At 36.1% G+C, this 27,735-nt stretch overlaps 1 protein-coding gene across 5 annotated transcripts; it reads right to left on the bottom strand.

Moving 5' to 3' along the window:
- Positions 1 to 1,495: 1,495 nt before the first annotated feature.
- Positions 1,496 to 27,735, bottom strand: LOC128178445 (oxidation resistance protein 1-like). Of its 5 annotated transcripts, XM_052845615.1 has the most exons (18): positions 27,612 to 27,735; positions 24,259 to 24,362; positions 21,000 to 21,046; positions 20,576 to 20,748; positions 19,558 to 19,665; positions 15,034 to 15,138; positions 14,009 to 14,215; positions 11,777 to 11,955; positions 10,450 to 11,570; positions 9,247 to 9,288; positions 7,960 to 8,122; positions 7,554 to 7,740; positions 7,301 to 7,315; positions 6,863 to 6,976; positions 5,840 to 5,992; positions 5,224 to 5,319; positions 4,968 to 5,041; positions 1,496 to 4,074 (listed from the first exon to the last, which is right to left on the bottom strand). In XM_052845615.1, exons 2-18 carry the CDS (start codon positions 24,321 to 24,323, stop codon positions 3,933 to 3,935), a joined length of 2,991 nt encoding a protein of 996 aa, XP_052701575.1. In that variant the 5' UTR covers positions 24,324 to 24,362; positions 27,612 to 27,735; the 3' UTR covers positions 1,496 to 3,932. The 5 variants fall into 5 exon arrangements, with proteins under 5 accessions (XP_052701575.1, XP_052701582.1, XP_052701589.1 ...); XM_052845622.1 differs by lacking the exon at positions 7,301 to 7,315; XM_052845629.1 differs by lacking the exon at positions 9,247 to 9,288.

Raw genomic sequence — 27,735 nt, 5'->3', positions numbered from 1 at the left:
TTTACACTATCCATGAACAAGAGGCCCATGGGCCACATCGCTCACCTGAGCAACAATTAACATAATAAAATCAGCTTAATGAATATCGGGACAATTAATGAGTAAAAATAGATCCTGTATTTAAAGACTTCAACATTTTCTACAGATGTTCTTATGTTGAGCCCCTTTTGTTCATGGATGATTTCATAAATATATCACATACGGTATTGAGATTGATATTCTCAAAAAGATCTTTAACAGCTGTCCATAAAAATATATAAACCTACCTCAAACTTTGAACCCATGATGTGGCCAATAATAATTCCAGTGCCACAGTCTAAACAACTGAGAATCAATAAATGTCAATATGCTTGCATATTAGTAATAATATAGATTTTTCTCCATATGTTTCTAATTCATTCATTTTTAGGTTTATTTAAGTTTTCTCTATATGAAACTTTAATATTTAATTGTCTCTCAATGATTCTATGTTTCTCTATGATATTATTAAAAGTTTCTCTATGATTTTTATTTTAGATTCTTATTGAAGGCTGCTCAGGACATAACATTTTACTATAAAATTTCTCTGTAATCGTATTCAATATATCTCCGAGATCTTATTCAATAGATCTTATTCAATATTTCTCTGTTATCTTATTCAATATTTTTTTGTAATCTTATTTAATATATCTTCGAGATCTTTTCAATAGATATTTTTCATATATCGCTGTGTACTTATTCAATATCTCTCTTTTAACTTATTCAATATTTCTCTTTCATTGTATTCAATATTTCTTTGTAATTTTATTGATCTTTTTACTCTGTGAACTTATTTCATACAAATGTATTTTTCTGTGAACTTAATCAATATTTCTCTGTTATCTTTTTTAATAAATGTAGATTTTATTCAATATTTCTCTGTGATCTTATTCTTATAAAATATATCTCTTTGATTGTATTCAATATTTCTCTTTGATCTTATTACCCTATGATCTTATTCAATACTTCTCAATGATCTTATTCAATATTTCTCCACAATCTCATTCAATATTTCTCTTTGATTGTATTCAATATTTTTCAATGATCTTATTCAATGTTTCACTGTGATCATATTCAATGTTTTTCCATGATGATCTTTTTCAAAGTTTCTCTCATCTTATTAAAGGTTTTCTATAATATTTATTGAAGGTATTTTTATTTCTACATTCAAGAATTCTCTACGATGTTTATATCATCACCAGTTCTATTTGGAAACTTTTCCTCTTCGCATGGAAGGCTTTCTTGACCAAAAATGGTTGTAATAACCGAAGCTGGAACCCCAACCAGTGCTGTGCCCAACAAGTTATTATTTTGTGAGTCCTTTATTGTTTTCCCTAGAGAAAATCACAAGAAGTAAGAAAACGAAGGTTGACATTCATCAACACTCTATGTGTGGGGTATCCCTCTGTTCCAAGGAACATGTGATCAACTGATCGAAAAGTCCATTATCATAAAGACAAATAAATCAACACACACAGAAACATCCTAGTTTTATTTATAACTTTTGACATGTCATATCCTCTACATGGAATGCTTGTCTTTATTTTTACCCAGAGATCCTTTCTCTTGTCAAACATTTAGAATTTGAATATCAGTCACAGAAATGCCTTCATACAGAACTGATATTTTAAACCCTCAATAGTTCACTGTTTGTGCCAGTGTAGGTCTAGGAGTTCATATATTCAAGAATTATGAAAAAAAATATTAAGTAAAAATGGTTAACAATTTGTCAACAAGAGACTAATATAGTCCTGTCTGCTTAAAGAGAAAATGTTTCTTTAGTGTGAATGCAGGCAATCTGTGCTGTACTGTTTACACGACATTGAATATATTGTGCACAAACTAATGCAGAGTGTATGCTTCACAATCCTACAATTAATAAAGATAAAATGTGTAACAATTGCATTATATATACATTCCTAGAGATCTCTAATTAATTAATATTGTCCATACTATTCATGTTTTTCCACAGTTATCTTTCCTCCTGAAAACATTTATTGTAACAAAGAAATATCAAACACCCCTTTCTGAATTTACAAAAAACAAGGTCTTTAAGAACACAATTTCAGCATACAAAATTATTCATCAGGAATGTTCAACATGTTGAATTTTTATCACTAAATTCCCTGGACAAGTTAACTTTTTCCAGATTTAATTGTGACCCTTTAAGTGTTCATGACATAGCCCCTATCACCATGGGCAGGCCCATAACAGATATCACAAATACAAATATAAGAAATCACATACATACACAATACTTTATAAGTATTGGGAATATAACAAAGTCAATATACAGATGCTCGACAACACACAAAGGTACATACATATTTATCACAGAGTCGTATAAAGTGCTAACACTGTTACCATGGTAACAACGACTTGAACCTCCATTCTGTCCAGAGATTCTAGTTCTTAATTTAAACTCCTTAACTTTGTTTTTACATTATATTGCAAGAAAAAGAATATGAGTTTTCTTTTATGCGCAAAAATGGTTCTCTTCATTTTAAATGAAATGATTCAATCGAGAGTTAGATAAGTCAATAGAACATTTAGAATCTTAGCATAATGCAGTTTAACATAAGATGTAAAGTAGCACTTTCATAACAAGCCAACAACAAAAAAATAATACCATTACAGATAAACAAATAAAAGCCATGGAAAAATGGTTATACAATGTATCACATAAATACTTTGCAAGCATACGTTTAGGACCTAACTTTGATGTAAATGGGGTTGTCCCTTGCTTACACTATACAACTACCCATCACAAGAATGACTAACTTTCTAATTCATCTGATCGTCTTATGTTAAAAAAACCATGCCCTGAAAGAAGGAGTTAACTCAAACAGGATGAGAGGTAAATTGCCTGCTTATTAGCTTTTACGGGGGTTGGGGGGGGGGGGGGATGTGAGGGGGTTAGAAGTATGTTACAATAACAATGAATTACCTCCAGAGATACAGAGATATAAATTTCTAGAAAAGTGAGCACAAGAAGTGGGCAGAGCACTGAGTTTTCTGGGAAGCCTGGCGATATGACTAGATATTAACTACTCTAACAGAATCCAGTAGTACAATAAACTGAACACAAATACAAAATAAAGTTTGACTTTATAATCCTAGTAAAGTGACCAATTTGTAAATACATGCACAAGTATCATAGACAGAAAGAGTACATTAAGTCATAATATTCAATTTGTTAATTCTTTTGTAGATCTAAATCTACTTAACTGTTCAGGAGAACAATTCTACATCATGATGACCACCCAAGAAAAAAAATTACGGTGATTTGAGAAACCCTCCTCGGTGAACTGGTTCTGTATTTAATTAACTTTGTACTGTCATATGTTCCGATAGACCTCTCTTCCAGGTAATTACCAAACTTAATACTGTAAATCACTTTAAGTATTCAAGAAATTTATATATACATAAGTCAATACTTCTGAATAATGATTTGCAAAAACTTGCTTTCATGTAAATTAAAATCTGGCAAAATAAATGTGATCTTCAGTATTCCTATGTTGAACATCTACTAGGTAAGAGTGATGTTAGGATAAAATTCTAAAATATTTCAATCAAAACTCCCACTAAACTCAGTTTTAAATGCCTCAGAATTGATTCTCAAAGTATTTAAATGTCAGATTTAACAATTTATGAAAAAAATTGCACTATTCCACTTGGAAAACTTTCAAACCAAAGTATTTTGGAAATTTCTCTCAACAACCTTTCTATTAAACTTATTTCAGTTCCAAGGTATGAAAAAACAAATACTGCAAAATCCACCAGAATCTGAGCTCCGCGGTTACCTCGGACACGCCACTACGTTGTTAGCTTCAGCAGTTTGGATTATCTAGGTCAGTTCCGAGTCTGTTTATTGCTGACACTGCCGGCATCCCACGGTTCCTGTAGAGGCTGAGCTAATCCTGTGTGAATATCCATGCTTCCAGAACTTTGACGATGAAGTCTTCGGATGATGTCAGAATGTCATTGTCGTAGGTGTCACATCGATGAGTCTGCCCGTGGTACAAGTCTCCATCAAACCACAACCCAAACAAACCCCTGTAACACCACACAAACAGAATGCATCTTATTTTACAGCCAAGTCTGTACATGTCTGCTTGGACCATGGGTTACCCCTAGAGGGGGTAATTATGTTATAATTAACATTTAAATATTAAGATAATAACATTTAACTGGGATTTTTTGCATTTTAAAGTCTTACATTTTTTACAGTACATTTACACTTTTTGTGATTGATGACCATCAAAAAAATATACTGGAAAAACAAATAATTTGCAGTAAGTATTGATTGAACTTTCTGTCGCTGAGAGAAAATGTAAAAAAAATTCTTGAAAATAGCATCCCATAGAAAAATTAAGTAATATAACATTTTGTAGTGGAAACAAATCAAAATCCCATATTGAACATTAATTATTAAATAAATCCACCATGGAGGGGAATATAGTCTTGACATTAAAGTTATCTAATAATTAAGCTCTTAACATTGCTATTATACCACAAAATCAAAACAATTTGCATCCTGTTTTAACATGGAATAATTGAATTTGTTTCTCAGTTTAACTTTATCAATAGCTTTTCATGAAATGTAATTTTCAGATCTCGCCCATCTCCCCCCTCCCACAACCAAGTACACCCCTGCAGACTGGGATCAATACTTCTCAAATAAAATTAAAACAATTTGTATTCCCTTTTTGAAACACGTAATAATTGATTGTTCCACAGTTTAACAATGCAATTAGCTTTAAATTGAACATCCTTCAGAAATCAACCAATGTGAACAAAGAACAATAACTCTGTTTTGAAGAAAGAATCTCGTGTCCCCTACCCCCATCCCAGTGCATCCCTACCTCTGATATCATTCCTCCACCCCCATTACACCCCCCCCCACACACACCCCCACCCGCAGACTGAGACTGGGGGTCAATACTCACTGTCCGGCCCCTATTGACAGACTTTCCTGATTGCCCTTGATAAAAAAGTTGTTATCCCCCGTCCACTTAAAAACCTACAAGAAAAAATGGTTAAAATATGTTGTTCATATGCACTATAAATTAAAATGTCTAAAATCTTTGTCACTGTAATTTTAAAATTCATATGTTTGTATGTTTTCTCAAGTTTTATCTATTCATAAAATTTTGTTATTTACTGTTAATTACATAATTACATAGCGTAGATATATCTTGTTACCTTGAATTCTGGGTAAAATGTAAACAGGAAGGACTCGCCAGTTCCATAGAAATGGTCACTTGGTTTCAGTTCACACGATGTCAGAGCACCAAAGATCTAAAGGACAAAAATATAACATCACTGTAGGAAAAGTTAAGGTGACTTTAACAGTCCACCACTCGGTAATTCAATGTCAAAAGTTCTCACTAAACAAGACTTTGAGGACTATTTTCTTATATTGTTGTTGGTGTCCTTGACCAACTTTGTGTGTACTCACACTGTCATAAGTTTCCATGACCTAGTTTGTGTGTACTCACATTGTCATTAGTTTCCATGACCTAGTTTGTGTGTACTCACATTGTCATTAGTTTCCATGACCTAGTTTGTGTGTACTCACATTGTTGTTGGTGTCCTTGACCTAGTTTGTGTGTACTCACATTTTTGTTTGTGTCCTTGACCTAGTTTGTGTGTACCAACATTGTCATTGGTGTCCTTGACCTAGTTTGTGTGTTCTCACATTGTCATTGGTGTCCTTGACCTAGTTTGTGTGTACTCACATTGTCATTGGTGTCCTTGACCTAGTTTGTGTGTACTCACATTGTCGTTGGTGTCCTTGACCTAGTTTGTGTGTACTCACATTGTCGTTGGTGTCCTTGACCACCAGCATGACCGGACTGTCCACCCCCTGCATGTCTCGGTACAGGGTCTTCAGGGAGAAGCCATGCTGTTCCGTGCTGTAGATCAGCCTCCAAGGGTAACCGATGGTCCGAGCAGGCATGTACCGACTCAGCTGTAAAATACAACAAAACAATGCTGTAAATACATTATCACAGCTTCCCAGCATTAATACACAAACTTAGCTGTAGAATAATATAAAACAAAATGTAAACATAAACATGACCTAAGCTTTGAACATATATCAAAGAATGGTGAGTTCTGTATCTCGCTTATAACTCGGCTACTGACACTCAAATTTTGGTTGACTACTGTGGAATCTTCATTGTTTGTCGGGGACCAATGTTTGTGGCTTTCGTGGGTAATCCTTGACCACAAATTTACATCCTCAAAAATTATAAACAAGCATTTGTATAATATTTATGAATGAAATAGAACTTGCTACTAACGAAATTATGTCCCCACGAACCAGAAAAAAATACCCACGAACATTGATCCCCACAAATAAAAATGATTCCACAGTATTAGAAATGCTTTACTGTAGTATTAAAACATTAAAAACAGAAAAATAAATTTTGATATCATGTGCCTTTAAATGGTACAAATGGTTGACATCTGTTTGGTATAAAAATGAATTCCACCATATGGCATACCAAAACAAAGAGTGTGTTAAAATTTCAAGCATCTGCAAATGTTAGTTGCGAAGTAAAATGCAACAGAAATTTGTCACGGACAGACAGACACAAAAGGGTAAAACATTACACCCCTGCTCCGACGAAGAGGTGGTATAACAATAAAACAGTATAAAAACAAATACTATGCTCAATGACAACCGTGAATACAAAACTTTACATGAAGTAGGTAATCAGAGCTGTAATTAAAATTAACATCTTTAATTAAAGCCTTATGTGTTAAGAGTTTGACACAGGATGCTCTGAGTAGTGTTATTAAATGCTGCTGTGACATCATAAGTAGTATTAAGTACCATTTGTAGATGATAGTCCTGCATGATGGTGGAGGTCCCAACCAGTTCAGGTAGAATCAGAACGTCCTCCGAGTCGACCGATTTCCTCCTGATGGCCTCCTCGGCGCTGATTATCTACAACAACAAAACATCTAATGATTTTGATGCTAACTACATTCAATTGTATAATAATCAAATTTATACACTAACAGAGTTTGATATACAGGATGCGTGCTGAATTTTTTTTTTATTTCTGTAGATGTGAAAATTTCCATGTCTAGCAATCACATAATGCCATTATGATAATGAAAATTCACCCTAAGATTTTTTCTAAAAGTATGTCAACAAACCAGCATTGATCAAAATTCTTTGGTAAATTAGTTTTTAGCAAATTAGTTGTATTAAATTTGTGTTAATTTTTAAAGTCAATCAAATAGGTTTACTATCAGATTCACTCACCCGATGCTGGGGGAACTGTGCGTGTTTAATATGAAGTTATTCTGTGAGTTTTATGAGAACAACAGTGTTGAAATTGAACTGTTTCCTGTACTGTTTATTCTGTAATCATTTTCTGTACTATTTTTGTGACAATTTAATGCCCCAAATATCAAAACATGCAGAAACTACCGGTATGTAAAAATTAAAAACAAAAAAATTGCTGCACAAAAAACACAGTTTAAAATTTCACAGCATTTATTGAGCCATTTTGTACCTCCCAGTCTTTCTGTAATGCTGTGACTCCGTTGTTGAAGTATTCCTCAAAAACCTCCATCTCTTCCGAGTCCTCCTTATCATCATCCTCGAGGACAACGAAGCCCCTTCTCTCTGCAGAAATTTCCTCCTCGTCTCCATAGAGCTCCGGTTTCCACTGGACAAAAAATGCGTACAACTGGTCGACCCTGAAAGATTCAAATCCTCCAAATAAAATCAATACCTTTTGTAGGCTTTTCCATTCAAAAGATTTTAAATTATTTCAAATATTAATGCCAGAAAATCCATTGTGATGTTATTGATGTGCATTATTAAAAATTTTCACAAGAGTGAATATATCCTCTGCATACTGGTGCAAACATGTAATACAAGATGATTATAACAGTACGTGTCCCTCGGTGACCTACTTTTCTCTGGGAATGGAGAACCAATACTCCGGTTTCTTCTTCATTTTAGAGAACGCCTGGATAGGGGCCGTCCCAGACACCGATTTATTGAGGGGCTTCCCCAGGTGTAGACACAGGTACAGGGGTGGATCCTCAGCCGCTACGGCAGGGCGGGGGATCAGTTCTATAAATAGACGTAGAGAGGGAAAGTCTCAAAACTGTTTAAAAAATTGAATCACATACAAACAGAAGATGTTAGAAAGAGCAGAGATATATTTCTTATAGAAATCCATGCAAATTACAAACTTGATTTTTAATGACATTATATTATTTCTTAAATAGCCTTTTTAAGATAATACTATTAATAAAACAGTGTTCCATTGTGATATTTAATTAAAAAAGTACTGATATGACAAATATCCATCCTATACCTGATAAAGAAGCTATTTGCAATCTGATAATACATCATAGGTTTTTATTTGTACATTTTTTTCTCAGATGCACCTATTAAAAAAGTTGTAGCCATTGCGAATAAATATTTATAGGCATGACCTATTCACATGCAGCACTATGTATAGGAAACAGCAAGGAACTCATATCATACACTCTTTCAAATATATTGTATAATAATCAAATAAATAACAATCAGAAAAAGTTCTCTGGAGTTGGGACTTGGCTGGTGCTCAGTCAAAACTTCTATGAAGCTTTCTGAGTTCACAGGATTTGATCACGTGACCAACCAAGTGCAAGTTTTTAACCCAATCAAATTTACTTCGGATTCAGAATACTTTTTATCATTGTTATTAATTAGATTTCATTTCATTTTTTCGTAATGAATATCAGTGGCCTTTCAGTTTTTGTCATTTGAAGTTAAACGAGCAATATGTAAAATTCAAGATGCTGCTGTATATTAAATACATGCTGTGGTTTCTGACAATTCTATTTAATGACATGCACTCTTCAAAAACAACATAGCATCATAAAAAGATTAAATGCCTTTTGCCTCAAGCATGCATGAAATCAAAAGAAAAAGCGATCTGTTTATAATATACGAGAGAGAAAAGAACTACATAGTATATATATGTACATATAGACATGCATTTAGCATGTATCTTATACAACTTAATGCTGAGAAATTCTGTTTTGTTTTTCAGCAAACTGTCTAGGACTAAGCAATCATTATTTATCCAAACAACAGACAGCAGCCTTTGTCTGTCTGTTTGTCTGTTTTTGATGCAGGAAAGCCGGTATGATTTCTACACAGGCTATGGCAGTAGAATTATTGACTACATCTTGCCTAAAACTTACTGTATCTCCACGACAGTCTATCATTTATGTTTTGTAACATTTCTGTGAAATACAGCATCCAAGAAAATCATATACATAATCTCAGTTAGAGACGGGCTTTCTTTTACACTTCTTAGATTTATGGATATGTACTCATGTAAGACTTTGTCCTCATGCACACACACACACATGGTGACTTTTCACACAACATGAACACACACCCACTTGAGCTTGTATTCACAGTAATCATCTTTCTCAGACAAAGTGCTCTAGTCGGAATTTTGGGCACATTGTGTAGCATCGTGAGATCCTGACACAAGAATGTACCGGGTGTGTGGTATTGTGAGATTCACCAGTGACATTTTTCCCCAAACTACTACAAGTTTGTTACCCCTTATGTACGAATTCTCTTCAAAGGGAACACCTGGAAAGGTTTCCATTAGTTACTGGAACCTTTGATTCTGTATCATTTTCATCATCAGGTATGAAGCAGTGTCAGTGTCTAGATTCTCATCCAGCACCCCCCCCCCCCCCCCCAATTTAGGCAAGTAGCAATAGGGGCATTGTCAACTGTCCCTCATTTATATAAAATTGTATTAACAATGAACTGGCCTCTACAATTTTTTCAGACATGTAAAAAAAATCAGATAAGAATCTACACTTACAATTTGAAAGTGGCCAAAAAAACCCAACATGCATCCCATATGAAGTGATAAAGTTAATATTCTATAGGAGGCAGACCAGGAAAGATTTCATTTACAGCATACAAAATCTACTACTATCCATCAAAGTCCTTTCAATCATACCAGTTTCTAGGTCTTGATTCCCGTTAATCACATTAAGAATTTAGAAAGTGCATAAAGTCTGTAGTTTGTGCATTAGTTTGGTTTTAGTGTGATAATTTGCTAAAAGGAATCTAAAAGCCAACTAATAAAAAACCAATACTAAGTGACTACTGAGAGGTAAGGAGTAGACAGTTCACTGTGTTAGAGAAAGGAAAACAACAACTAAGACAGGCAAACAGAAAGAAAGCTTCACTCAGACACAGCACTTACCTAAGCCTACGGTCAGTTAGTGTTAGACAAATTAGTACACATGGTTAATCAATATAATTCTACAGGAAGGTCAAGGTTCAAACATCTCTCAACTATCACAACTCGATATCATTCTCATTCTGCAGCATTACACAATGTATGATGCTAAAACAGACAAACGTGATCTTACTATCGAAGGACTGGAACAACTCGGGTTTATCGGCCAGCTTCACCGCATTCTCCACCGCCACCTCTAGATCCGCCCCTGATGGATCCGATTTCTCCTTGGAGCCAAGGGAGAACAACCTCTGTTTGATCATGTCGCTTTTCCCTTTTAAATCGAGAATGTCTGACTTTGACTTATTTTCTTTACTGGGATCGTGATCTTCAATTACCTCCCCTATGTCTTTTACCTCAGAACCACCTTTGAATAATCCTGTTGCATAATTTACAAACGCATTCAAATGCGGAGCTACGTTAAATGACCCAAAGGAAGCAGACCTACTTTCAGATCTACTTTCACTTTGTTGAACAACTGGAATATCCATGGGGGAAGTGGACTGAGATATTGACTTTTGTTGTTCAAATTCTTCGACACTTAACTTGGATAAAGCAACCTGGGCTGACTCAATGTCTTTAGCAGTTACCTCCCCTTGAGAACTCTCTGATACAGGGAGGTACACTATGTTCCCTATTCTCATTTCTTTTGGCGATGACCCTGGTACAGGACTAGGATCATTAATTCTATCACTCTCATTTCCACTGAAAAACACAGGCTTTGACTCAGACTCAAACGAGATCAGATCAGGTTCATTTTTTAAATAGCCTGACCTTGAAACTTCAGATTGACCTGAATCTTTTTTGACTGACCCACTCTCAGGGGAGGAGTTAATTTTCACTTTTTCAAACTCTTGTAAGTCAGACTCAGAGGAGACAAATTCCCCGAACTCATGGTCAGACACGACCTGAAAATCCCCACAATTATCACCCAGTCCCTCCCTGCCGGTCATGTGACTGGCACCAGGAAGCTTGGACTGACCGTTGTCCTTGGCGACAGGGGAGCTGGTTGCTGACATGCCCCCCTCTCCCTGACTAGTGGCACACGAACACAGGCTTGCGGTGTCTGACTGTGGACTGATGGTGTCTTTTACAGGATTGGTGGACGTACTCAGGGTGACCTCTTTCTTCTCTCCCACAAAGCCCGCCTCTGACGCCGCTCGAGCAACCTCAAAGTTTGGATGACCTTCACACCATGACTTGAACTGAAGACAGCTCTTATCATGGTACACCTCTGGCTTCTTCCCACCCTCCCTGCAAAACAAAACATTTACACTGTTCAAAAAAGGTATAAAAATCAAATCAGTGAAATTCTGATAAATTCTAAGCATCCTCTGTCGCAACTGGCGGATTTTAATTTTCAATTAAAAAAAAACATATGAACAAAAAGAAGAGGCAAAAAAACCAAACAACGGTCCTTCAAGGGCCTCTAGTAACACTTTGTTTCATCTAATACTGACCTTTTGCCCTTGACCTTCATTGCGGCGATGTCGTGATACATGGCAGCACTGACTACCATATCCATGGGGGCGATGACTCCGTACCTCTCCGACCCCCGCTCTAGGACCAGTGGGTCAGACACGTTTGGGTCAAACATGACAGCGTTAGGGGTCACTAGCAATACACCACTAACCACACCCTACAACAAACAGTCAAAGAGAGGTTATAACTCACCAAACCCTACAAGTCAAATCATTCACTCACCAAACCCTACAAGTCAAATCATTCACGCAAAGGTTGGATATTTGTTTCTAATTTTCAAGTTTATTTAAGATTAAGATTTAAACATGACATAAAACCTTTCAGCACTTTTCAATTTGTAATTACAATATACAGAGAAATTTTTGCCCTGTTTTATTTTCATCCAATACCTACTCATTGACAGTGGGCAAAATTTTAAACAGAACCACTGGTAGGTGAAAAATGCAAGTGTTACAACAAATTGAAAACATGGCCAAATCTTCTACGTCCATTACTGGATGAAAAAAAAAACATAGTGGGAAAATAACTCTGTATGCTGTATCAATAAGAAACCAATAATTAACTGTGTTTCCAAAATTAAGTGTCCCAAAAGCTTAAACCACATGGCTTCCAATTCTAGCCTCATGCAACAGAATAATTCAAGATGTTTGAATTTCTTGAGATTCAATTTTGTCTGCCAATTAGTTTAAGAGGAGATAAGATTAGAGCACCTATGGAAAACTCTGACTTAAATAACCTAAAGTCTCCACCCATACAAGGATAACCTAAAATCTCCACCCATACAAGGATAACCTAAAATCTCCACCCATACAAGGATAACCTAAAATCTCCACCCATACAAGGATAACCTAAAATCTCCACCCATACAAGGATAACCTAAAATCTCCACCCAAACAAGGATAACCTAAAATCTCCACCCATACAAGGATAACCTAAAATCTCCACCCATACAAGGATAACCTAAAATCTCCACCCATACAAGGATAACCTAAAATCTCCACCCATACAAGGATAACCTAAAATCTCCACCCATACAAGGATAACCTAAAATCTCCACCCAAACAAGGATAACCTAAAATCTCTATCAATACAAGGATAACCTAAAATCTCCATCCATACAAGGATAACCTAAAATCTCCACCCATACAAGGATAACCTAAAATCTCCACCCATACAAGGATAACCTAAAATCTCCACCCATACAAGGATAACCTAAAATCTCTATCAATACAAGGATAACCTAAAATCTCCACCCATACAAGGATAACCTAAAATCTCCATCCATACAAGGATAACCTAAAATCTCCACCCATACAAGGATAACCTAAAATCTCCACCCATACAAGGATAACCTAAAATCTCCACCCATACAAGGATAAAAAGCAAGGTATGATACTTGACTAGAAAATCAAGATGTAAAACCCTGCCCAGAGTTACCTGCTCTTGGTCTGGTTGGGTTGTGGTATACACCTGTATAATTACACCAATCATGTTTCAAGAGCAAATATTTCAAATAAAATAAAACAATAAAGAATTGTCTTCAGCGTCTTGATGAGCCCATGTAGAGGTGTCTGTTGTATCTGCGGAGCCTTTGTGCTTGTTTCATGCTGTGATCAATAACTACAATAGTCAGGCCATTAATCTTCACCCCAAAAAACCTGTAAGCCATTATTGACTTCAAGGTATTGCCGTTTTTCAGCCATCTTCTCTTTTATGTACTGATAATGAAAATTCTTCTATCCACACATTACATTTAACCAAGCAGAAATTTTCTGACAGTTTGTTTTACCAGATATAATGAAGATAAAACTAATTGTCACTCTGAAACAATTTCAATTCTCCCACAACTTTTTCATGAATCTCCCTGACAGTATAATTCTTACATTAATGGAATTTTCTAAGTGCATGCAATAAAAACAGACACAGAATAAATGTCAACGGCTCTCTTTAAATCAGAACAAGTGCCCCAGAAGCATCAAGCTCTCACTACTCCGTAATAAAGGACTTTGCAATTTTGCTTAAGTCTATAAATAAAAAAAGTAATGTTCTGGCATTGCATGCACCATTTTTCCAGTGTTTTATCCAGTAATAGGAAACATGCACTTTGCCCAATAAATATCATATACAGCAAAAGTACATGTACCATATATTCTTAGCATTATCAAATCATGTCCAAGAATGAGTACAAATAATGACCTTGACCCACTGACCTGGCCATCGGTGATGTGTTTGGCGTTGACTTTGATGAAGCGTTCGTAACACTCCTGGTCCAACTCTCGGGCCTGCTCCTCCGACAGTTTGTGGGGGGCCTGGAACTCCTTGTTCTCTGTGGGTGAGGATACCGGGGTGGGGACCCGCTCAGCGTGACCGGGGATCCTTAAGGGCGGTTTGTCTGCCATCTTTATCAGTGGAACATCCTTAAAACATGTCATTAAAATATGTGAATTAAATAAAGAATTTGATACCATAAGAATTTTTATTATCAATTTTCTAACACAGAAAAAAGAGGAATTGATTCTACACAGTAAAATACACAACAAAGGATATTTAAAAATATAAACATGATTACAATATATGGCTCATTTGTCATTACATTTTAAGTAAGTCTTAATAAGGTAGACAGAAAATTTAACAAAAATATAAATAATATATTCAGCAAATCTAAAAGCATGTTACATATATTGATTATAAAAAATCAATAACATTTTGTTAAATGTTATGTTTCCATTAACTGCAATACAGGGCATTTGAATACCATTTAATTTGTTTATAAATCTGGATGAAAAATTCAGCAAAACATTCATGTTCTAAAGCCAATGTAAATCTTTATTCAAGAAACTGGAAACAAAACACAAAAAGTCATAAAGTCTCAATTTGACCACAGCGACTGTGTAAATTTTTATGTCTTTGACATTCCTAGCAAACTCTACACCCCCCCCCCCCATTCTTGACAACCCCTAATGAACTGATTATTTGTTTAAAGTTTGAGGTTTTGAACTATGACAAAATATATCTTAGGTACATGCTGGTAGTTGACAGAGCTACCGTACTTGTCATAAAAAACATCCCAATATCTACATCTAGAACATTGATTTATTTTTAGACTATTGGCCTTTAATGTGTGTAAATGTTTTGGTCACTCACTAGATTGTTTGTTATCAAGCATTATTGATATAACTGAACACACATCAACATTAAAGTTCGGATATCTGGGGTCGACTGCTGTGTATATTACCATCGTCGGAACATCTTTCGATGGAGCACTGCTAACAGGACTCTGAGAATTTTTCAAGCTTTCTTGTGACTTTGACTTCTGCGTACCAGACGGCACATATAGGGTCTACAAGAAAATAATAACACACATCAAGATTTCCTCCTTTTCTGGAGTCCATAAATATTGACCACTCTGTATCACAATACAGGATTCTGATGAAAGATAGTGGCACTCTAGATCCGTCAGGCAGACAATGCAAGCCTCTGCCTATAATACAGACCAATAACGATTAAAGTGAAACAACACCTCTTGGATGTAACGACAATGAGATTTAATGCCAATCAATACAGCAGAGAGAGAGGAGCTGAATCCACTGTCCATACATAGTTTAATGGGATTCAGACTGGTATAGGCTTAATCATTAACCTAATATCATGTGGTACTAACTGTATCTTCCATAGTCAGTACAAACATGGTTAAAATTGCTGTGAAAATGATGACAAAACACTGTGTGATGCAGGAAGGCAGTAATAAAGAGCTACGTGATTATCAATGTTTTAAAAAGGCATCAAACCCTATAAATGGCAGAGAAATCAAAATCAATATTCCTTGTCATCTTAAGGACATCAAACACTAATCTAAGATACAGGGTATGTTTTATTACTTGGCAGCAAGTATTGTTTTAAAATTGATTAAAAATATCTTATCCTAAGAGAAATGATCAGTTTTCTGTAAGATAAATCCAATGACTTTCTACAATATACTGTAACATTTTTGTCCCTCTGTCATGATCAGTAGGTTTACTATTACCATAAAAAATCCCTAGTTCTCCTCCTCTCATACAACAACTCAATCCCTACATCTCCCTGGCTCTCCTCCTCTCATACAACAACTCAATCCCTACATCTCCCTGGCTCTCCTCCTCTCATACAACAACTCAATCCCTACATCTCCTAAGCTCATCTCCTCTCATACAACAACTCAATCCCTACATCTCCCTGGCTCTCCTCCTCTCATACAACAACTAAATCCCTACATCTCCCTGGCTCTCCTCCTCTCATACAACAACTCAATCCCTACAACTCCCTGGCTCTATTCCTCTCATACAACAACTCAATCCCTACATCTCCCTGGCTCTCCTCCTCTCATACAACGACTCAATCCCTACATCTCCCTGGCTCTCCTCCTCTCATACAACAACTCAATCCCTACATCTCCCTGGCTCTCCTCCTCTCATACAACAACTCAATCCCTACATCTCCCTGGCTCTCCTCCTCTCATACAACAACTCAATCCCTACAACTCCCTGGCTCTCTTCCTCTCATACAACAACTCAATCCCTACATCTCCCTGGCAAACCTCCTCTCATACAACAACTCAATCCCTACATCTCCCTGGCTCTCCTCCTCTCATACAACAACTCAATCCCTACATCTCCCTGGCTCTCCTCCTCTCATACAACAACTCAATCCCTACATCTCCCTGGCGTACATCCTCTCATACAACAACTCAATCCCTATATCTCCCTGGCTCTCCTCCTCTCATACAACAACTCAATCCCTACATCTCCTAGGCTCATCTCCTCTCATACAACAACTCAATCCCTACATCTCCCTGGCTCTCCTCCTCTCATACAACAACTCAATCCCTACAACTCCCTGGCTCTATTCCTCTCATACAACAACTCAATCCCTACATCTCCCTGGCTCTCCTCCTCTCATACAACGACTCAATCCCTACATCTCCCTGGCTCTCCTCCTCTCATACAACAACTCAATCCCTACATCTCCCTGGCGTACATCCTCTCATACAACAACTCAATCCCTACATCTCCCTGGCGTACATCCTCTCATACAACAACTCAATCCCTATATCTCCCTGGCTCTCCTCCTCTCATACAACAACTCAATCCCTACATCTCCTAGGCTCATCTCCTCTCATACAACAACTCAATCCCTACATCTCCCTGGCTCTCCTCCTCTCATACAACAACTCAATCCCTACAACTCCCTGGCTCTATTCCTCTCATACAACAACTCAATCCCTACATCTCCCTGGCTCTCCTCCTCTCATACAACGACTCAATCCCTACATCTCCCTGGCTCTCCTCCTCTCATACAACAACTCAATCCCTACATCTCCCTGGCGTACATCCTCTCATACAACAACTCAATCCCTACATCTCCCTGGCGTACATCCTCTCATACAACAACTCAATCCCTATATCTCCCTGGCTCTCCTCCTCTCATACAACAACTCAATCCCTACATCTCCCTGGCTCTCCTCCTCTCATACAACAACTCAATCCCTACAACTCCCTGGCTCTATTCCTCTCATACAACGACTCAATCCCTACATCTCCCTGGCTCTCCTCCTCTCATACAACGACTCAATCCCTACATCTCCCTGGCTCTCCTCCTCTCATACAACAACTCAATCCCTACAACTCCCTGGCTCTATTCCTCTCATACAACGACTCAATCCCTACATCTCCTAGGCTCATCTCCTCTCATACAACAACTCAATCCCTACATCTCCCTGGCTCTCCTCCTCTCATACAACAACTCAATCCCTACATCTCCCTGGCTCTCCTCCTCTCATACAACAACTCAATCCCTACATCTCCCTGGCAAACCTCCTCTCATACAACAACTCAATCCCTACATCTCCCTGGCTCTCCTCCTCTTATCCAGCTACTTGTTCCACCTTATTGGTTGACTACATGTACACCCAGACCAAGATCTTGTCAGTTTTATTCATTAGCATTAGGATAACCTCATTAATCAATCACAAGATCCCATCAGATTTATGTCAGGTAAACCCCACATTTCCGGAGCAAAGCTACTATTTGTTTAAAGTAAATTGAAAACAATGATATCTTAAATCATATCACTGCCACAAACTTTTGATTGATTATTTTAAATTACTGGAATCTTTATACATCACCAAACAATCACCCACCTTTAACCCCTCTCACCCCCCCCCCAACCCCTGTTCAAGCCCACTTGCCTACCCCATAAAACACACAGAGTGGGAAAACAAGCTACAGCAACATTGAATTTGCAAATCCTGTAGAAAATCATTACCATGCCTAAAACAAATCTGAAGAGAGGTTTTTATAATGTTAAAACGTGTCAGTTCTGAATATAAATCGCTGCTTTATTCAGCGCCAATGCATTCACTGGCCATCAGTGACGTCTACACAAACATTCAGAGCAGAATTCAGGTAAAAATGTTGACACAAGGCTTGATATGATCACTTATAGATAGAATTAAAACACCTCTCCATTAGGAGATTGCATTGAGCAGCATATGATTAGATAGAGGTAATTGGAGAGGGACAGAAAAGCTAGTGGTAATGGGGGAATGGAGGGGGGGGGGGGGGGGGTAGCCCATTTTGCCATATTTATAAAATTTGGTATTTCCATTTAATTTTAGGAAGCTCTGAGGTAAATTTAAGTGAGATGAAAACTTGAATATATATACATCAAATTATCTACTACATGTGCTATAATATTGTTTGTATAGCAATACTGGTACATGTATTGTCATTAATTTTAGATCAATCTTTATAGGTATGAGTAAATGTAATTTTATAATACTGGAGAAAGGGCTGATATAAAGATGTACAAAGTATTCATAAATTAATAAAAAAAAAAATGTACATGAATGTGATTCTTATTTTATATTAGTTAAAAACTTAAAGTTAAATGTCTGTAAAATTTAAAATCAACACGATCAACCTAATATTTCATCATCTGATTTTTCATTTTACATCTGTAGAGTATTTTTTTTATTTATGAAAATGAAATGAATAAATATGAAAAATATTCTTCTTTTTCTTTCCTTTTAAATCCTTTGTAATTAAGTAGTCATCATGAAAACATCTCCTCAATTCACAATTTTTGTTTTTGCAATTATAAAGAGATTCCCATTTCGCTTTACTACTTTTATACCTGCTTTTACCTGTATTTCACAGTTAAGTGAAAGGGAAACACACCGATACTTGGGGGGATGGGGGGGGGCAGAATAAGTGAGAGAGGGACGAGATTCCCTGACCCCGGCCTCTGGTTAAATCCTTTCTGTTCCTTGTTCAAATATTAATGACAGCTGGCAAACTTTTCAAAAATGTTTAATTTAACCAGCCTTATACTGTTTTTCGTGACAACTTAATTTGGTGATTTACTGGAGATAAACCCTTGCGTGGTGACTTATTTTCGGAATCAAGATGTAGATTACTTAAATATATATATACCAGAGACATTGATTAGCTGGTTCACAGCGAGAAATATTCGCATCAACAAGGCTGTCATGAACATTGCAAAATTTTCTTGCAGGCGAATAAAAGTTGGTTTACATTATCACATTTTTACTAATAAACATCCCTTACATTGCACGGTGGCGGCAAAATCTCAAGATAAACTGGCCTTGCTAGAAGACCTTCCTGGAGTCAGGACACCGGTATGTTGGTTCATTTAGACAATAAAAAGAATTTATCCCTGGTGATGGATCCTGTTAGAAGTTTCCCTCATTCTGAATAATTACCTGTCCAGCGAACACATTCCTGGTGAACATCTTGTTGAGTTTCTGCAGTTCTGTGGGGGTCGTATCAAAGTGGGCCGCAATGGAGGCAAGCGTGTCATTCTCAGAGACCTGAAAGACGTCAAGCACAGACACTGTCAGACATACTCTCAATAGAAAATTATAGCAATTATAAGTCACTCTAATCCCAGAGAGCCATCAGAATTCGTGGATTTCTAAGGCTGGCCGACTGATTATAATTTACATACTTTAATAGTAGGGGTGTTTGTGCTCAACACAAATTGTACAAATACTCAACCACAAATTGACTACCTGGTAAACTATTTGTCATTTCACTACAAACATATAAAAACATCACAGAAATAGTATTTATGTACCTACTAACACACAAAAATATTCAAGTTTACCTCTGATCATCTTTACATCTCTCATTAACATACAATTTTTTATATAAATTTGATGGATATCCACCTTTACAACCCTTCCAATAAGAAAGCTCGGTGGTCAATGAATTAACCATCAGATCTACCTAAAATTTGAAGATATGATTTGTTTACATATGAACTATTATTAACTAAAGAGAATATCACAAAAATTTGACTTTAAAATCTGGGTATTTTCCTATATTTAAATATAGTAATCTTAAAGGAGATCACTACAGTCTAAATATGGCCAAGACCATCAAGCCTTCTTCAATTACATTCCTCATGAAATAGCAAATTTTTAAAATAAAAAAAAAACTCCACAGTGATCATGGTAATTACAGTCGGATCATGGTGATTTCTATATAGACGCACCTTGTATTCCTCTGTGTCTGCCAGCTGTACCTTCTTTGGTTTCTATATAAACATACCTTGTATTCCTCCGTGTCCGCCAGCTGTACTTTCTTTAGTTTCTATATAAACGTACCTTGTATTCCTCTGTGTCTGCCGCCTGTACCTTCTTCGGTTTCTATATAAACGTACCTTATATTCCTCCGTGTCCGCCAGCTGTACTTTCTTTAGTTTCTATATAGACGTACCTTGTATTCCTCTGTGTCTGCCGGCTGTACCTTCTTCGGTTTCTTCCCATTATTTACAGCACCACTGTGTGACTCTTCTGTGGCCTTGACCTTTTCAGTCTGACCTTGACCTTCTATGCTTCCTGGCTGAGGGTGTGTGTACCAGCTTGTCGTTTTGGTGCTTTTCTTGTTCTCTGTAAATTTTGGGAAGACATGTTTATCTTTAAAACTTTTACCTCCCTTCATCATAAAATTCAAGAGCCACAACACAGCAAAATTTAAAATATTGTGTTTTCTACAAGATAGATCACTGTCAGTAGATTTTCGTATAAAAGTTACTCAATGAATGCTAAGATATCTCAAAACACAATACAAGACAGGACTTTTATTGATTGTAGGTAGGAACGACATTCTTGGTGTTTACCTAGGGTCCCCCTTATCTCACCTGTGTCGGATCCTGTTGACAGTTCCTCTGTGCTCCCTGTCCGGAATCTGGAACACAAATATAACAAGTGTAATAATGGACATTGTTAAATGTATATAAAATCTTAAGGTACATCATCCCACTTTTCACTCAAACTAAATATTACTTTTATGATATCAACGATTTTGCAAAAGATATAAAATGCACACAACCTTGCTAGGCAATATTTGACACCATGATAATTTTACATTTGGGAAAAAAAACCTAATTTATCACTCAGAGAGTTATCCCCCTTATCATAGGAACAATTATCCTTATTATAATAATGTCAAAAGCCCAATCTGCTTTTCATTGATTACCACTGCTAGAGTGGGAGCATTGATAAAGGGCACAAGTCAACACTCCGGACAGTGGACCAGTCAACAGTCTGGACAGTGGACCAGTCAACAGTCTGGACAGTGGGCCAGTCATGTAGACCAGTTAAGTCTCTGGACAGTGGACCAATCAGTGGATTTAGAGTAGAATTACATTTTACAATAATTTCGTTATATAATAAAATTACCCGCATTACATCTTATCTTTCCCTTAACTTGTCTATTGAATGTAAGATCATCTACATTATTCATCATCTAATCCTTTAAAGAAAGAAATTTACACAAGACATCACTCTAATGTAAATCCATTTCATTCAACAGCATTTCTTCAATTGCTGGACATTATTGCCAATAACATATACCAATGAAAGATGAGCTTCTAATAGGTCTACCTTCTAAACATCGCAATCAATAACATGCCCTTCGCTGGTGATTCATGCGTATCATTACGTCATTACGTAACAACCCCTCGCAAGCTTCATCTACTATAATTGAATGTTTACATGCTGTTAGAAATTGATCAATACCTGATTATTATCATCGCTTACAGTACATCGTGTAACATGGTGGATTTCTATATATCCTGGTACTTTGATATTTATTTTCATCAAATTCTCGAGTAACCCATGTGTAAATGAGTATTTTATCAATGCTGTAAATTTATCAAGATTTTCGTTCATATAGATATAGATTTTCTTTCTGCTAATAAAGTTCATTAATGTAACTTTCACATAAACAAACCATATACCGGTATGTTAGTCAACATGGATATTATGAATATTACTGCAATTCATAATATTGAGAACTTCCGTATATATCAGACAATGTTAAATCATATAGAATTTCATTCTGGAAATTACTTCCTGTGTAATCATAAAATGAATTGTCAAAATCTAGGTTCATGAGGATGTAATGCTATGAACAGAAATATTTCTGTAAAATCATTATGTAATGGAGCCGCTACACGGAGTACTGGGTTTTATCCCCCCCCCCCCCACAGACACACCTGGTATATCATTTCTATCAGTAACAATACCAACTAATCATAAAGGCATTTTTCTGCTTTCCTTGTACATGTATGTACTGGTACTACAATTTTAAAAGAACCCTTATTGTACACAATGATAACTGTGTATGCTAAGGCTAAGAAACCTGCTTATGTAATTTTGATTGTTTCTCTATAAAACAAGATTGTATCAGCATCATAAAGCTCAGTGTTACGCAAAACCCAGACAGTGACTGCACTACACATAACAATACATGCATTGTTGACCTAGAAACCCAGCATGTTATCATCAGAACTTCATCAAACAGGCCTCCTAGAATGGCTCTTTGTTATTCGTTTAAACTCGTTATCTCCAAAAAACTTGTTGCTCCGGAATAACCAGGCACTAATAAAACTGTAATTATATTGACAAATTTTGTTACTGATAAAAAATAAGTAAAAAAAAGGGTTATTTTTAGTTTGTGTAGATAAAGCATGACCAAGAAGTTTACTCATGGATTGCTATCAAGGTGTTAATTTAGCGTAAAGTTTTCACCTAGATTTATACACATATCTATACTCTGACAAAATATGTCCTTCGCAAGAAACGGCCAGGAAAATCACTACCGTCCTCTTCCCCTTATCATGCTTATTTCCCAAAAATTTTTTGGACTATGACAAAACAATTGATCAATTTTTGTTAACTTGACTATTTTCCATTCTGATTGAGCCCCAGTAACCAGTTTCCCCATTTTCCATTCTGACTGAGCCCCAGTACCCAGTTTCCCGTTCTACTACAACATCTGTACAGCGGTGACGACCGCTAGAAGGCTGTAATTTGATTGGCCTCAATGGTGGGTTGAATGGTTGATGGAGTGAAATGGCCAGAAGTTAATCAAGTTATGATCAGTACAGATTCCTTTTTCCATGTTGCTCTAACTTGACAGATTCCATCCAAAAGATGCGGCACCAATCAATACAGCTTCTCAAAAACTGAGCACTGTTCTTAACTTGATCTAGAGAGATATCCACTGCTCGACATCCGGCCATTGTTAATCTTTTCCCTCCCTGATCACCAAGTGTTGGATATTAACCATCGTCCCATGTGAATCCAGACAAGTCTTGTGATTCCTGAAGCCCTGATTAACTGTCTGATTGCTAGAGTGTCATTTCTTCCATCTAATAGTTTTCAAAACCCCAAAACTACCCTTTTTTAAGATTAATTTTCAAAAGACTTTCAGAAAATTATACAAATCCATTGAAATTGTCTTACAAAATTAGCAAATGATAAACACTAAATAAAACTCAATTGTTAACACACTCCCATTGTCATTAATACACCAAAACAAGACAGTGCCATCTATCAATCACCACTAGACAAAAAGAAAGGATGTGTCTTTACATTATGAGCAGAAAACAATAGATAAAATGGACAAATCAAAACTCATATTCTTTTAATAAAATTTTCAGATTCGCTATTAGCTTATGTGTCACTTAGTACAAATTTTACAAGACCTACATGTAACTAAAATATTTTCAATGGAAATTTTTTTTTTAGGCAATTTTTATTTTGATAAAGACTGATTGCTGTTTAACATCCTATGGAGATTCTTTCATTCACTCAGGTGTCATAAACCTACACAGGGAACTCACCGCCGTTGAGCAGCAATGGTTGCTTAAGCTGCTGAACTAACTTAATGTTATCTGAATTTTTGTAAATCTGAATTTTTGTATATCTGAATTTTTGTATACCTGAATTTTTGTACATCTGAATTTTTGTATATCTGAATTTTTGCAGATCTGAATTTTTGTAGATCTGAATTTTTGTTGATTTGAGTTTTTGTACATTTAAATTTTTATATATCTGAATTTCTGTACATCTGAATTTTAGTACATCTGAATTTTTGTATGCATGAATTACCTTGCCGTTCCTGAGTTGATTTTTTCAATCATTCGGTCCTTCAGACTGGGTCGTTTAGTTGCCATGGCAGCACTATTTTAATATTTTCCCACAAATCCACTCATCTGCATATGAGAAAAAATATTGACGTAAAATGTGAATGAATAGTATATATAATTCAACACTGTAATTCAATATATGCCATATCAGCAGGAAGGAATCATTTTTCAAATTTTTCTCAATTAATAAAAAAAAGCCATTGAAACTTGCTTCTAGAGTTGAATTATTTCCACATTCATATGACATAAGTGTGATGAACAGTCAATTTGCAGTCATTTAACTGTTTAATAAATATACATGTACTAAGCAGGCAATTCTTCCCTCTTCCTACTGCTATAGCTAGCATTGAGGAAGCATGTCCCCTACAGGTACTACTGTTACAGTATATGTATTACTGATCATGAAAACACTTGACTGGTCGGTTAGTTGTACCTGATACAATACTCTCAGGTATCTGATCATCCCGTGTACCGTACTAATGTTAAAAAATCAGTATCAAGATAAACACAGATTTCTGAGATAAAGCATGGACTATACAGGAAGTGCTTCACACACCGCTCTGTAAACACCGGTCTACACTTGTTCTTACATGAAGTACTGGTACTTGTACACATACATAGTACTTGTATGTAAACATACCAGTCCTAAAGGTCAAGGTCAGGGGCACAAGTTAGAATTGCACATGCATCAATGTCCGTCAGGGACTGGCACACAGTCTACATCAACGACACACCACCATGAACAACCCTCACACAAATATCTAACCAACAGAAACCACACTCAAAAACATTCCAAAAGTTAGAATACTAAACCATACTTAATTGATATATAAATGTATACAGTTTCATATGTACATATGCATTGTAAAATTTGTTACATATTGTACTTATAAAAAATTTAACTCTCTCCCTAGTCGTTGGTCACAGCCACACTAAATAGATTAGTAAAGAACATTAAGTTGTCATTAATAACTTAAAGGAGGTGTAACTGCAAAAGTTGGTCTTTACCATATTTTACAACTTTCATTAAATGCCCCATGATCATGAAAGCAACTGATTGTGTATTTGATGTGATGAAGTCACATAAGGGTCGTTTACATTCTGCATAATCCTGCTCCACCCTCCAAACATAAACAACCACACGAACACAGAACTTTCTATGGTAATCACCGGGAAACATACACCTCCCCATGTTAACTATTGACAAGATCAGTCTGGAGTGATTGTCGTAAAGTTGTACGATTATTGTAGAGTTTACCATTATGTTTTACATGATGGAGGTGCCCCAATACAACCTACATTAGAGCAATGGAAGGTTCAAGTTTTGGACAGAATGTAAACCAAACATCAAACTCTCCAGATCCTTGGAAGTGGAAAAATAAACTATTTCACAACAAACAGCTGAACTCAAAGCAAACAGAATTTAACACACTGTATTTGTCACAGCAAACATACATGTAGTTGACTTTTGTAAAATGTTAGAATATAGCTCTGTCAAAACAAACTCCATCAACAGTTAATGATGCCTACAAATAAAATACAGGACTTAACCTTTAGAACATAATGGGGAAAAGTAATCTGCAATTATACGGCTTCACATGTGTTTCACAAATGTGATTCCCATTTTTAGTAGTTAACCGGTGAATCATCTATATATAAATATGATAATCTATTAACACTAATCTTTAATACTTATACTAATGCTAATAGCCTTCAAGCTGTTCTCAACAATGGCAGCTGTACTACCATTACATTTAGTGAATTCATATTGATGCAGCATGTGGTTATCTTGCAAATTTTAATTACATTTCTCTCTCTCTCTCTCTCTCTCTCTCTCTCTCTCTCTCTCTGAGTGTTTTTAAAGGCTTAAAATTAAAAGCAATCAATCCTAAAATCACAGCTGTTTAAATTCAATTACTCCAGCTGTATACTAGTATGCAGATTATTGATTTTAAAATAATAAAATATTCTAAGTTAATTCATCATATGCAAGACAAAATTCATCTTGTTATCATACATGTAGAAGAAACAGACAAAAGCCCAGTGGAGACTTTGAATAGACAGAGACATGGCAAAAGTCAGCGCCTCTCTTACCACTATCAAAGTGAGAAATTTAAACATTCTCAATTTCCATCAGACCTTTAAGCTTTCGCTGTTTGACCAAAGGGATATTGATGTCAAGACAATTTGCATATGAAATTCCAATATATGTACTGATATTTACACAGACACATGTTCACCGAATAACAATGATAGCCAGGTTTGTCCTTTTTTCAGTTACTGACCAAACAACCTCATGACCACATAACACCCTGTGTTTGTACAGTACATGCATTTCTATTTGTTCATATATGACGGCTTCCAAACCCTGTATTTAAGTACCGTTAGTAAAAACTTTCATTTAAAACATAATTTTAGTATATTGTATATTTTATAATACACAATATGTTCAAAACAATACTTCCATAAACATGCAATAACTATGATGCATTCATGCCATTTTTTTGTGTTCTTCTACTTTTTACACAAGGCCAAAATAGTTTGACAAGGTGATTCACTTTTGATCTCAGTCTCGCAAGTACAAACATTTGGGGTGAGGTTCATAAATAGAGAGCTTGTCTCAGTTACTGGGCCTCAGCTAGACCAGCTGAATGTCTAAGTTTTGGTTATTTAGGATATTAATGTGCAGTACAGTTATGTATATTCTCAGATTCTAAACAATACACAGTCAAATTCAGCAGGAAAGACATGCTGAGCCTCAACAAGTTTTGAATGGGGGGGGGGGGGGGGGAGAGAGAGAGAGAGGCACTTATTACTTAAACCTAACCATTAACGGACACTGAAAAACAGTTGCACAGTCTAATGCAACTCTCGGTGGCATCAACTCTCTATACTGTCACTCGTCAAATTATTAAAGCTGATGATTTGCAATTCAATATTTCTGACCCATTTCAGTAAGTGTTAATTTGTCTGGTTTAAACCATCTTTGAGATCCTCTACACAAGTGAGTAAAGATATCTGCAGGATATCAACGAATTATCTCTGGAGCACTATAATATTTTTTTTAAGGGGGTGAGGTGTAACGCTAAATTTCAAGAGGTCATAGCAAAATGGGTTTTTTTGTATCTTTAATCCATAAAATACTTCGCAATTAGCACTTTTGCCTTTAAACTTCAATCAGCTGACCAGATGTTTATTCGTAAATCAATGCCTTTCTCTAAAAAAGATCTCTACTGCGTTCTTCCAAACGTGACCGCTTATCAATTTTACATATATCACCTACTGCTTATTAAATACAACCTATCGTTTACTTACATGTTCCTACATTTCTTCTGGTTCGCATTTCTTCAAGAATTGATAAGAAAATCTCCGTCCTCCCACTAATTCATCGGCCATGTTTACAACTGCATTACTTCCGTTTTAATGAAAAAAGAGAGAT

The sequence above is a fragment of the Crassostrea angulata genome, chromosome 1, assembly GCF_025612915.1.
Source record: "Crassostrea angulata isolate pt1a10 chromosome 1, ASM2561291v2, whole genome shotgun sequence".
NCBI classification, from domain to species: Eukaryota; Metazoa; Mollusca; class Bivalvia; order Ostreida; family Ostreidae; genus Magallana; species Magallana angulata.
Note: the sequence above shows the minus strand (reverse complement) of the source record. Positions and strands in the feature narration are given on the sequence as shown.

Bases quoted from the DNA above. Each gene is read 5' to 3' on its own strand.
- LOC128178445 (XM_052845615.1), bottom strand. From the start codon at position 24,323: ATGGCAACTAAACGACCCAGTCTGAAGGACCGAATGATTGAAAAAATC. The intron at 20,749-20,999 runs GTGAGATAAGGG...CAAAATTTACAG, and splicing joins GTCAACAGGATCCGACACAG to AGAACAAGAAAAGCACCAAA. The intron at 11,571-11,776 runs GTCAGTATTAGA...TTTGTTTTGCAG, and splicing joins ATGAAGGTCAAGGGCAAAAG to GGAGGGTGGGAAGAAGCCAG.